This window comes from Macrosteles quadrilineatus, unplaced genomic scaffold (genome assembly GCF_028750875.1).
Source record: "Macrosteles quadrilineatus isolate MER2022 unplaced genomic scaffold, UCM_ALF_1.0 Scaffold_8__2_contigs__length_117827958, whole genome shotgun sequence".
NCBI lineage: Eukaryota > Metazoa > Arthropoda > Insecta > Hemiptera > Cicadellidae > Macrosteles > Macrosteles quadrilineatus.
Genome location: NW_026542601.1, coordinates 87,099,884 through 87,114,252, shown reverse-complemented (window position 1 = coordinate 87,114,252; position 14,369 = coordinate 87,099,884). Strand labels below are relative to the sequence as shown.

Here is a 14,369-nt window from a genome sequence, read left to right as displayed (position 1 = left end):
ACATACTAGTTATTGAGCATTATGAAAAATGAGACTAGTTTGGTTCTTCCAAGATACACTAGGCATGGAAATTATTATAGCTACAAACAAGGGAATGTTTGTTTGCTTTACCCGTGGTGGCAGTACCGACTCCAAGTTGCAGAGGTGCCACCATGTCAGTGATAGCAGATGATTGGCGAGCCTCCCACTTCTCTTGGTTGTGTTGGCGCAGGGTGATCCAAAACATCAATGTGTAAAGAGTCTAAAACATTTAAAATCTCAAATCTACGATTCAATATCAAAGTGTGCATGGTTTCAAAGATTATTAATTTCAAGTCAATGTTTTAGCTATATTGTAAATAACAATTACTCAATACAATATACAGGTTATATTCTAGTTTATGACTTGTTTAAACTGACAGGAACATAAATAAATATGGAGAATTTAATGCTGATTTCTAAATATTTTCAAAACTCTAGAAGTAGTTTTCAATTGACAACAAGCAAAGTTAGATAGCCTGATGATTATACCCAATTATCTTTTTTGTTACATAATGGTTTAAAAAATGCACATTATTTGTCTAGGAAAAATCGCAAAATCTTTAGTAGTAGATTAACCAAAAACATTATTATAGATCACTGATCAATATGGCAAAGAGTACACTTTTCCTAACAATTATTTGAGAGTTTCATCGTCAAAAAAATTCACCAAACTTGATCTCCTCTCCATCAATTACAATAAGTATCGCAGCATTCGAGCAACAGCAATATACCAACCTTGACCAACAGAGGTTTGACCGGTAGATGAAGATACTTCTCAAACCCAATCTGCTTGAGGTTTAGACCCTGTATCTTGGTCGGCAGCTCGTCGTCTGTCAGGTTCATGCCGTAGAGGTACTGCGCCACCAGGAGGAACTCTGCGTAGAGCACGAGGAATGGTGACGTGCGCAACATCGTCTTCCGCTGGTTAGGCAACATCCACATGAACATCGCCCACAGTAGTAGCACGAACGTCAGCCAACTGTGGTAGGTTATGCTCCACGCCTGCAGACAATTTGATGTTTAAATGATTTGGATTGGCAAAGTTGTCAGGTTTTAGTTTATAAAGGGTTTGGTTTCCTAGCTAAATCATTTTAAAATATTGTTTGGGCAGCAAAGTGGTTGTAGTACCTTCAAGTTGAGAGTTGATGGTTTGATACCGAGTGGGATCCATTCTGAACTAAAATGTAATTTGTCATTGGACTGTCTATCAACAGGTCAATGTTTGATAACACTAGGTTTGGATTGTTCATGTAAGAAACCTAAACATTCCAATGACAAAAAACACACAAAATGAAAATCACGTAAAAATATGATTCACAGCATTCATACAGTTTTAAATATGAATTTCTATGTTTTAAATTTTTAACTTTCACCAGAAACATGAATAGTAGGAAAAGCCAGAAGCATATTTAATCTTAAAGTAGACAGCAGCTAAGATGATGAAAAATCTATAGTGATTAGTTTGAACACCCAGAGTAAGCAGGCTACACAATCAACATCACAAGTTGACTATTCTTATTTAAAAGTTTAAATTTAGAATAAATGTTGACTATCTGACATTTATGGCAATCCAACACCTGGTCCCATAAGTGTTTAGATTCATGTGAATCGACAGTACAATAAACTACCTTGCAGTGTTCTCAGACCTACCATCATGATGATGTTGGTGCCGATGTAAGAGGACTGCGCTATGAGTTGAGCCACTGCAATCACTCCGTTCAAAATCATCTCCAGCACGCCAGGCTGGCTGTCATCCTCCATATCAGCTTCATCTGCCACAGACACTCCTAGATAGTACACAGTGTTATAGAAAACCACTGATGGAAACACTGATAGCTTCTCATAAACATAGCAATAGGAACGCAAAACAATATATAGCCTATAACCTTTCGCTATTGATACAACTAGACATTCCATCCCCATGTTGTCCATCTAATAGAACGACTCATTGTAAGCTATAGCAACTGTTATGACCCATCTCAGCAGCAAAAAATGTAGAAAGTAGAATTTTAGACACAAGTCATTTTGTCAATAGCTCTCTCAACTTTTTTATAAAGATACTAGCAGAGTACCCGTCCTTCGTACGGGGTTGGAATAAGTATAAAATGCTTATTGCAGTTATACTCAAGCTTTGCGTTTGCAATAAAGGAGGACACAGTTTGATAAAATTTGTTTTTTTTTAAATTTACAGTAGGGCCTATTCTATAGTATTACACATCTACCATAGCCATAATGTTCTACCACTTCACCTAAACAATAGAGTAAAATAAATTATCAACAATTCGCAAAATATCACAAATTATTCATGAAATGAAAAACACAAACATAACTGTAAACAATCCTACTTTGACAGTTCTCATTGCGAATCACAGTTTTTTGTTGCTGCTTAGTTAAAATTAGCTGTTTTCATAAATGCAAAAAATATATAGTGCTGCACCCTGTTGGTAAATCTTATAACTTTTTAATGCTTTTCCATATCATAGAACCAACTTTTTTAGTTGAAACAGCTGACTAAATTCTTTAATTCCCTTTAAATATGAATACTCATAAGGTTAACATGGGGTATTACAGAGCTACTGGGGCGGAGCCCGAAAGGATTTTTGAGATAAGAATATGCCTATATGTTAATCGGGAATGTAAGCTATCATCATGCCAAATTTCAGCCCAATCCGTCCAGTGGTTTATGCGTGATTGAACTTCAAACACACAAACAAACAAACAAACAAACAAACAAACACACAAACTTTCACATTTATAATATTAGTAAGATACTGGCAACAGCTGTGGTCCATATAGATGGGATGTCTACTTCAGTATACAAGTCAATTATATAATGTTGTGGTCACAGGAATAATTAGGTCTACGTTCTGCAAAATAAAGTTTTGAAGAATTTAACAAAAAAAATTATATATCAGAACTGAGATTAATTTAAGTTTGGAAGACCTGAATCTATCTATACTATAATACGAATCACATTTGCGCACAATGATTTCAAAAACTTAGTTTCAGACAAAAAACAATATCCATGCTGTTCTGGAAAAATTCTTATTTCGTTAAAAACTTGAAATGAAATTTTAATATTTTTAACATCGATCTTATGGAAATCTAGATAGCAAAGACAGCTTTACGCCCTTTACGGAAATGTAAATAAATGAACTGTAACATATGCTTATAACAAATCATCTACGGTACAGTGGCAAACTACTAAATACAATACAAAAGAAAAGGACATTCCCATAAATACCCTTTAAAATTGACTAGCTGTTACCCACGGGCTTCGCCCCGTTTGACATCATAAGTATTAATAAAACTATTGATTGGTTAAGTTAACCTGAAATAAACAAAATACAGTAAAAGAAACAAATAATCACACCTGATTTTAATAAGGTAATAAATTGAAAGAATAACAAACAAATAAGTACAGCTGAGGTATTTTTAACATTAGGTATATTCTCGTCATGACGAACATTTTAAGTATATGGTTTATGGGGGTGTGACTTGTAGTTTTCTCAAAAGTTCATGGGTACTTTTGGCTTTATATATAGATTATGTAAATTCGCTTGAGGTGTTTTACAACGGAATAATGACGACTGTTCAAAATCGTAGATTATTTACTGCAAAAGATGATACACTAATGCTGAACAAATAATATTAAAGGAAACCCCAAGGACGCTCTGTAGTTTTGGACAATGTGTCACCGGAATGGACACGTTGTGGACGATCCCAGGGATTATAAAATAGAAACTATATGGATCATAAACAAACAGACGACCCGAAAATAAACATGTTTGTATTGTTATTTCAATGCAACTGTCAAAAAACGTCCAAAACACATTTGGAGATTATTAGTATCAGATTTCATCCAGTGACATCATTCTTGTATGTTTTGATCCATACCATTTCTGTTCTAATATCCGTGTATGATGCCATTGTTGCGACGTCCCGCGATCCAATGATTTATATCGATAGTAGTAGTTCCTCACGATCGATGTACAGTCGTCGTTATATATCGATGGTTGCAACCAGAGAGCACATAATATTCACAACTCAAATCAAGTCATATGCAATGGCTCAACTTAAAAATTACAATACTGTTATGATATTATTTTAAATGGAGAATTTTTTGTAATTTTTTACTGTGTCAGTAATGCGAGTTGTTTTAGGCCTACAATGGTTTTCAAAGAATTGATACGACAGGGTCGTGCACAAAATGTTGTGAGTATAGCACAAATACGTGAGCATGATAAAATATTATTATATAATCTATATACTTATTTAATACGCAAGCAGATTTTTTGTGACAATTACTCCTCCGAAACTACAGAACCGATTGACGTGTTTTTGGTGTCATTGAGAAGAGCGTAACGTGAAGTTGTGCAGGAAAATTTTTTTATAGGGAAATAATTAGAGTGAGGCCCTGGGGCCCTTTAAAGTTTCGTATTTCTCCATAAGATTAACATGGGAAACAAACATTGTTATGAAACTCTAGCTGTTGTCAGAAATACTGTTCTGCTATTTAATTTAATTTGTTTACAAGAGGAATTGTTTCTTGGTGCCATGTGGTCAATGAGTTATACTTTTGCATATATTTTAAATGATATACACTATACAAAATGATGGTACTGTAATACATTAAGATATATTCATTTAATTAATCAATAGGTACGATTGAGCCTTTGCCTATATGTTTCCTGGTAAGTGTGTTGTAACTGTTTCTTATAGTATATTATAGTATCTTAGAGTAAAACCAAAATATTCTTTTCTGCATTCTCACTCCGTAGCGAAGCACGGGCAGAGCAACTAGTTTGTTTTATTACATATTTTTGACTATATTTTATAGGGGTCTGCGGTGCACCGAAAAAGTCGGTACGGTACAGCTAAATTACCGTCATCGGTTCGGTACAGCATTTTACACAGTACAAATTCGGTTCAATAAATTACTTTCAGTTTACTATCATAGTCAAAGGCAGTTGGTTCCGAGCACATAAAAGTCTTATCAGATGTTTGTTTACGATCTTCATAATTTATTACTAGGGTGATGATGCAATAAAAAAACCATTAGCAGTCCCAAATCCATTAACATTTTATCAAGACAATTGTTGTTTTTCAAGTACTTCCAAGAACCTTGAGTTTTATCACTTTTATTTCTTTACGACTTACCCCAATTTTTTTTTATCATAAAAATAATAGTTTTATGATGACTGTTAAATGTTATCTCTAACTCAGTCAGTATTTTCGTGAATATTAAATTTGCCGCTGGCCATTCCTTACTATGATAAAACTGTTTATGGCTACATATTAAACTTGTAACTAATCTACAATCTTATTTTATAAGTTAAAATATTTGTTATACATATTTTATCTTTCTATTGACGAAACCACAAGCATAGTTGTTGTTGTTTGCATATTTTTGTTTCGTTATGCAAGCCTACTCGGTCTCAAATTATGTAATTGCATGTTCTGTATCTTGTCTTATATTGTTAGATGTGGCTGTTTAAGGCTTAAATGTTTTTTAGTTTCCTGTATTTTTTATTGTGCTGAAGGTACTTTATGCAATCTAAATCTTATGAACTATATAGTGATTTTGCTACCTTACTTGTATACTTGTATACTTGAATTCTTCATCTTTGACAGAACTAGTCTGATAGATTGCGTTATATTGTTAATGATAAAAATAAAAACTATGTACATTATTTACAGTAATTATACTGAGTCACTAAACTTAACTTGGCCGTTTACTATTGGCAAGGCGGACAGAAACTCATCTAACAAGGGGCTCATCCTCAAGTTCCTTTAAGGAGTACAGCGGCCTTTTAAGCAATACATCTTTTAATAACTTCTTAAAAGAGGGCGCATCCATCTCCCGCACTCGAGTAGGCAGCGTATTGAAAATTCTTATGGCTGAGCGTGGATATCTACTCGAGGTATGGCTGAGACGACAGCGGGGAAAATCTATGTTTTGGGCCCTCCTGGTGTGGTGTGCATGTACCTCCTCTCTCCTAAGGTGAGCCTTTAAGTTGCTCTTCAATAGGGTCAGTATATCCAGCACATATTGGCTGTATACTGTAAGGACTCCCAGGTCCTTGAAGATAGGTCGGCAGTGATCTAGGTAGCCAGCAGATGTTATGATCCTCAAGGCTGCCTTTTGCAAGAGCAGCACATCTTCAGCCGCTGAGGAGTGCCCCCACAGTACTAGCCCATAGGTTACATGGCTGTGGAATAATGCATAATACACTGACAGAAGAGAATTTTCAGGAATTTCAGGCCTAAGTTTTCTAAGGAGATGGAGGACTCTTTTATTTATTTATTTATTTATTTAACATCATCACATTACATCAATTCTCTTGACAGGTGATTTGTCATTAAGTCTAATAAAATTATACATTGAAAAATCTACATTATAAAATACAAAACAAATCAAGCAATCAATACAAACCTATGGGAGAAGTAATACCTTTCAAATTGTAATCACATCTCCAAGATATTCTTCTAGTGAGTAAAATGCCCTCTCCAAAAGGAAACTTTTTAAAGATGATTTAAATTTAGAAACTGAGGCAATGTTTTTTATCTCAGCAGGTAGTTTATTGTAAACTTTTGGCCCTATATACTGACAATAGACAATAGACAAGACAATAGACAAAGCTTTATTGTACATCACGCCTGATACAATAATTACAAAAGTAATTCCCAAGCTGGTACATGGTCAATTTATATCTAGGTTCCTTAATCTAATTATACCCTGACAAGAGTAAAAACTATTACAATTTATCTTTAAAAAACGTCTGAATTTTGTAATACGCTTTTTGGCTCAAAGTCTCTTTCAGTTTATATGTAAAATTTGGTTTTGATAAAGTTCTGTATGAATTAGGTAAATGATTGTAGATTTTTAATCCCATGTAAAGAGGCCCAGTTTCAAATTTTGTGTGCGAATGTTTGGGATATTGAAAAGTTTTGTTATTATTTCTCGTTTGATAGTTATGATTTATTTTATATTTTTCAAAAAAGAAGGAATTTGCATGAACATACTTTGCTATTTCAAATATATAAAGAGAAGGTAATGTTAAAATGGAATGTTTTTTGAAAAAAGGTTTACAGCTGTTTTTAGACTTCTGGTGAAAAATAGTTCTGAGAATTGACTTTTGGCAAGTGAACACTTTCTTGGCCTCTGCAGAGTTACCCCATAGAGTGACGCCATAAGCCAGCAAAGAATGAACATACGCATGATATACTGTCAAGCAGACTTCTAGCGGCGTGACCTTGGATAGTACACTTAGTGAATACCTTGTTGACCTTAATTTTTTATTTAGATGATGAATGTGATCAGACCAACTTAATTTTGAGTCTAAATTTAGACCTAAAAACTTAACAATTTTTGTATTACTGATTGTGGTGTCTGTAACTCTGTTTCTGAGTTTAAATTGAAGAATGTTAGTTTTACATTCATTTAATTTCAGGCCATGGCTCTCAAACCATTCATTGATTTTTTTAATTGTGCTGTCAAAAGTTAATTTAAGTTCACTTAGTGTTTTTCTTTTTAAAAGAGCAGTTGTGTCATCAGCATACAAAGTGAAAGCACAGGAATTTGTGGAAAGGCAATTAGGCAAGTCATTAATAAATATAATAAATAATAAAGGCCCAAGTATGGAACCTTGGGGAACACCATATGTAACGCTGGCCCAGTTAGAATAATATTTTATTGATTTTTTTATTACTATTGTGCGCTGCTTTCGATTGAATAGGTATGATCGTAATAATTCTAGTGCCATTCCCTCCAAGCCAATATTCTTCAATTTGATCAGCAGCAACCTGTGGTCCACACAGTCAAAAGCCCTGGATAAGTCACAGAAAACTCCTGCAGTCAACTGTGACTGATCCAGAGCTTCAAGGACACTACTAATATAAGTAAAAAGAGCATTATGTGTGCTTAGATTTCTTCTAAAACCAAACTGCTCTTGACACAGTTTTGAGTTACATTCTAGGTAATTTGCAATTCTAAGATGAATAATTTTTTCAAAAATTTTAGATATATTACTGAGTAAAGAAATTGGTCTGTAATTTTGACTATTATTATGTTTGCCTTTTTTTAAAATTGGTCTGATTTCAGACAATTTTAGCAAGTCTGGAAATTCACCCTCACTAAATGATTGATTGATGAGTCTAGCTATAATATCAGAAATAATGTCAGCAGTCCATTTCAATAATTTAGTGGGAATCTCATCCCAACCACAAGAATTACTATTACTTAAACTTAAGATAGCATTTTTAACTTCAAATTTGTTGGTAAAAGCCAAAAACTGTAATTTATCTGTATTGTCTGATTCTAAAGAGTTTTTACTGATGTACTTGTTATTGATGAAAGAGACATTTGGCACATTTAATATTTCCTTTATGTTGGAAAATTGAAAATTAAGATATTCTGCAATTTCTTTGGGTTCATTTATCACCCTATCCCCAACATCAATTTTAGTAGTAGTCTCCGTTTTTACTTGAATGCCCAGTTCTTTTTTAACAACTCCCCACATAGCTTTACTCTTGTTACAAGATTTAATAATAAAATTACTATTATGCAATCTCTTAGCCTGCAAAACTACCTTTTTGAAAATTCTTTTATAGTTCTTAACATAGTTCAAAAATGATTTTTGTCTACATGTTTTTGCCAATTGGTGTAATCTTCTTTTAGTCTCTGAAGAAATCATTATACCCTGAGTAATCCAATTCTCCTTACATTGGTTTTTCTTTTCTTTAATTAATATCACAGGATAAACTTCATTCAGTGAAAGTGTAAAACTAGATAAAAAAGATTTGTAGTTGTCATTCACAGATTTGTCTAGAGCTAAAGACTTGATATTGTCACTTAATGAATTAATAAAAAGTGGTAATTTTTTAATAGGAAAAAAGCGAATTCTTTTGTATACACTTTCAGGCAAGTTTAAGGTTTTAGGCAATTGTAAAAATAATGCATTATGGTCAGACATGCCAAGATCAATATTTATGGTTGCGTTTTTATCATAGCTTACACTTGTGAGAATATTATCTATGCATGTTTACTGAGGAGATAAATGAAATATTTTAAGCCTATGTTGAATTGGTTTTATAATATTTTTGAATCTTGTGTTATGTGTATGAGATGGTTGACAGTCCATGAATGTATCGAAATCACTTTTAACCATTAATGCCAATTTGTATATATAAGAGCTAAAAAAGGTCAAAATTTTAAACTGAATAAATAAATCTTTACAATGTGTTCTATTGGGAACTCTGGCCATTATTCTTACTGCTCTTTTTTGAAGGACAAATATTTTTTTGGCCTGACTTGATGAGCCCCATACAGTAATTCCATAATTCATAATCGATGAAAAATATGCATGATATACTGCTATTTGTGTTTTTAAATTAGTAGTATCCCTGATTATCGTAAGAACAAATGTTGCTGAACGTAGTCTTTTTGATAGGTTTTTAATGTGATTTTGCCAATTTAATTGTGAATCAATATCAATTCCCAGATAATTTATTAATTTTTGTGAGTGAATTGAATTAAAGTTTGTATTTAAACAGATTTCTTGGTTAATATTGGATGCAGAAAACTGAATTAGTTGGGTTTTTTCTACATTCATGGACAGACCATTTACTGCAAACCAGTCCCCGAGAAGTTGAAATTCCTGAGTTATTGAGGCTTGTATGATGTCATTGTTCTGTCCTGTACAAATTAGAGCTGTATCATCTGCATATTGAAAGGTAGACATCTTAGTAGCTTTACATAGATCATTAACATATATGATAAATAAACAAGGGCCAAGAATGGAGCCCTGAGGAACTCCACAGGGGTTTATGTTCCACTCTGATTTATAATTTCTCTGCATTTTTTGTATAATAAGTCTTTGTTTTCGGTTTTTTAAATAGGATCCAAACCACTTTAATTCAGTGTTTTTTATTCCATGCTTACTTAGTTTTTCTAAAAGTATATCATGATCCACACAGTCAAAAGCCTTGGATAAGTCACACAGCACACCCACAGTCTTCTGCGAACCATCCAAGGCTTTCGAAATGTAGTCAATTATTTTTGTTATGGATTTTTCAGTACTAAGCCCTGGGCGGAAACCAAACTGTGACGGATTTATTAGATTATTGCTTTCCAAAAATTCTGTTAGCTGAATCTTAACAATTTTTTCAAAAATCTTTGAAAAACATGGCAAAATTGCTATAGGACGGTAGTTAGAAGGATCGTTGACATCACCCTTTTTGAATAGCGGTTTAATCTCAGCAAACTTAAGCTTATCAGGAAAAACACCCTCGTCAAGGGACTGATTTACTATTTGGCATAATGGATGTTCGATAAATTTAAAGACTCTTTTAACGACAAAAAGAGGAATATCGTCCCAACCTGAGGACTTAGTGTTACTGAGAGATGCAAAAACTTTTCTTAATTCGTTAATTGAAACCTTTCTAAATTTAAATGTGAATTTGGAAGGTGGATGATTTTTAGTTAGTAGCTGAATGGCTTTAGATTTATCTGTTGACTGGTTAGCATACTGAGAAATATTAATAAAAAAAGTATTGAAGTTATTTGCTACCGCTACTGCAGAATTTTGTGTATTCCATTCATGTTGGAATTTAATTTCTACTGGGGTATCAGATATTTGCTTATTAAGTCCTGTTTCATTTTTCACTACTACCCAAGATGCTTTACTTTTATTTTTAGACTTATTAATAAAGTCATCATTAGCTTTAAGTTTTGCTAGTGCAACTACTTTTTTGAAAACCTTTCTGTAGTTTTTGTAATAAGTTAAAAACTGAGGGTTTCGATTCCATTTTGATTCTTGGTGCAACTTACTTTTATTATCTGCAGAAATCTTTATTCCTGTTGTTACCCAGTTGTTTTTCTTCCGTTTATTCTTTGGACAGTCAATTTTTTTAGGGAATGCCTCATTGAATAAATTTAGAAAAAGTGTAAAAAATGTATTATAATTGGTATCTACGTTAAAGTTTTCAGAAAGGTTCCATCTTGATAGCTTAATGCATACCTGCGAGATGTGTTGGTTCCAACTCAGCCTAGAATCTACCATGAAACTAATCAATTTAACCTAATCAATTTATATATAGGCCCTCCTAAATAATTAGGTCTAGGCCTGGGTCTTTTGATTCTTTGGAAGAGCTTTAAAATATACTAAGAAAATTGGATTGAGCCTGAGATAAACTAATGATTGCTGATATGATTGATATTGTGGATGTTATCTTTGTAAATGAAAAGACAATAATCTTACTCTGTGATAATCCAAATTTTAGTTTCAGAAAAAAAATTTGCAAGAGTTGTATTCATCTTATAACTAGTTTTGAAGCTGATAAAAAAAAGATGCTCTTTGCCATTACTTCATCATAACCTCCAGTTTTTAATTGTCGTCTGCTGTGAACAGCTGGCAAAACTACACTGTCTTCGTACTGAATGTTTTTATATGTTTTTAAAAATTTTAAAAACAATTAACTAGACATTGTGTAGGTTGGAAATAATTTACCAGTTTTGTGAAATTATCTTGTCAATAAATGTTTCAAACATGTTTATTCATAATAACTCTTATCCTATTTTAAAACCACTTTATCATGGATATTCAAAATATCTCAGAGTAAAATAGGTAAAGCCTTTATCTTAACTGTGATTTTTCTTGACACAATCCTTGTAGTAGTAAAAGGTTTTGTTTTAATAATGTGTGGTACAGTAATTGTTGTTAGAAAACCATGAATGTAGGATACTATCCATAGTAATGTCAATGTATTTAAGTTCAAAATAATGGTTTAAATACAGTTCTGAGAAGAAAACCGCAAAAATACGGGTAGCCGCGTACCGTACGGATTTTGTACCGAGAAACGAGGTACAAAATATTGTACCGTACCGAACCGTACTGACCTTAAATTTTCTGTACCGCAGACCCCTAATATTTTATAATATCATAGAAATTGTAAATATGTAGACTTATGTTTATTTGTTTAACGTATCCTACAAACACCACAAGCAATACTCCGTCCCCTGGTACTAAATAATTAACTACAATATACCTAGAGCAGAATTAGTTGAGCTTTTCTCTCATTTATGTACTGGGCATAGTGCTGTATAAAAATGATTGAGATCAAAACTATGGGAAAATAAACCTACTCTTTGCCCATCAAAGAAGTGGTTAATCCAAGTGGCATTGGATCCAAGGCTGGTGAGATAGGACTTATTGTGTTAACTATACATCGTAACTTAGTCTACCTCCTTCCGGTACATTCTCCAGCTTGATGTGTTCCTCGCCAGAGTCAGCGATGGTGACACTACCCAGGGAGTCCTGGAACAGTCCGCGTGTCCTGCTGGCTCCCTTGCGATAAACGGACTCCCTACCTCGTATCAGCTGCAAACATTGCTTACACTTACGACCAGTACTAACTGCTACTCTAACTAACCATTAACTATAACATAAACAAAGTTTTAGCAGGAAATGCAATTTTAACAGGTGTGTATACAGCTTAAATGTTCACAGTTTAAAAGTAAAGAGTCAGTTTTACAAAAAGAGTTAGATAACATAAATATTGAGTCAGGCCTTTATTGATCAAAGTTACCATTTCAAACCTAAAGTAAAACATTATTATTTACTATAGTAGAAAAAAATACTTAACACGTTTGCTACCGATCACCACATATTTGCGTCGCTGCGGTCATTGCCACGGCCCGAGGTATACATTTTCATATTGCACATAAACCAGGTTTCACTTGGTTAACAGTACACGGGCCAGTGGTGCAGCAAAGTAAAAAACAGTTTTGCCAACTATGATATGATGTCACTAATCGCATCCACATACCAAGTGACGCACATATGCAACAGACATCCCTGTAGACCTCTGCAGAGAATTCAGGGCCTTCAAATAGACCGTTACAAAGATATAAGTTTTTAATAGCATTTAATAACTACGCAAATATGCAAAGTCAGTTTATTTTAATGTGACCAGCCAACGCATGCGACGGCAGTATGGGTAGAAACCGGCCGTAGCATGGTGCGTTACTGGTCCATAAGGATGAAAAACTTAGTACTACTGCGGTAGCCAAGGTGTAAACATTTACAAATAGGCCTATCACAAATGTTATTAGTTTTAAAGGAGTAATATTGGAGTGAGTATACAATTATTGCTTAAAAATTTGTAAATATCTTTCTATTTCCAAGAGGAGGTAAAATTTTATTTGAGATTAACTCTTAATATACCAGTACTCGATCTATTTGGTGTTAAACATAATGTATTCATTAATTAATTTATTAGCTACTTAAGCATGTAACTTACTTCAACATGGTACCATAAAATTAATGTTCAAATGCCGCATTATCTCAATTCTAACATAAATATGATCCAGTCTGCATGTAACAAGAATAATGGAAATACTGACTCAAAACAATTGAATTTCTACTTACTAATTTTAGCATGCCAGCATAATAGAATTTTTAAATAATTTTAATAATATTCACAATGATTCTAATTTACTAGACTTGAACTAGTCTAACTCAGTAAAAACAGCAAGCTACTCTTTAATCTGTGCAAACCCAAAAGCAATGTGTGTTCAAAGACTTCAACAGAAATAAAATGTTTAAATATCACTAACAGGCAACAAGGCAACTGTACAAAAGAGTCTTGTAAATGAATGAGTGGGGTGGTCGTCAATTTTCCAATACTTCTAAGCACACCATCGTCTTGGGAAAAATAAGGATCTCCTATAATTGTATATGATTTTTTTGAAAAATCAGAGTGGGAACATCGTTCTCACCTCACTAGGCCTACACCACTGATCAACTGCAATATTATTTGTTCAAGCACTCTAGGATTTTACAATTCTAATGGGATTATTTTAAGGAAATTCTTAGATGGATTGTTTCATCACAATATTTTTGTAACTAATGCTATTGTTGCTATTGTATATGTTATTGTAAGAATTTCTTTATGCTATTGGGTTCTTAGAAGTAAGCAAAATACATTTTTTGAACCTTTACACGTAAAAAATATTCCAACTTAAATAGTTGATTGATTTAGAGAAATTTCCATTCCTCACAATAAACAATAGCCTACTTTTTCGATAAAGTTATAAATGCAAATTACTTAAAAGAATACGTACTGGAGTAGACTCAGTAACAGAAACAGAACTTTGGGAAGGATTTTGAGTTCCCTAAAACAAAGCAAACAAAAAGAAAGTGCCATCACCAATTAGCTGTGAAAAGCAAAAATTATATACATGCAAAACTGTTGCAAATTAGTTGTATGTGTTAAATTATGTAAAAGGCTTGGGAGTATGGACTGTTAGTTAAAAACCAAAGTAATTCAAGACATTAATAAAGTGA

The 14,369-nt window shown here is 33.2% G+C and overlaps 1 protein-coding gene across 11 annotated transcripts in view; it reads right to left on the bottom strand.

Moving 5' to 3' along the window:
• The window catches only part of LOC129000065 (piezo-type mechanosensitive ion channel component), a 213,208-nt gene that overhangs the window by 137,459 nt on the left and 61,380 nt on the right, over positions 1-14,369 (bottom strand). For 9 of the 11 annotated variants that reach the window (XM_054426932.1, XM_054426925.1, XM_054426928.1 and 6 more), the window contains 4 exons: positions 12,266-12,401; positions 1,672-1,808; positions 757-1,023; positions 112-241 (listed from right to left, as the gene is read on the bottom strand). In XM_054426932.1, the coding sequence (XP_054282907.1) occupies positions 112-241; positions 757-1,023; positions 1,672-1,808; positions 12,266-12,401 (670 nt within the window). Of the gene's footprint in view, positions 1-111; positions 242-756; positions 1,024-1,671; positions 1,809-12,265; positions 12,402-14,146; positions 14,198-14,369 lie in introns of all 11 variants that reach the window. The other 2 variants (XM_054426933.1, XM_054426929.1) reach the window with 2 other exon arrangements.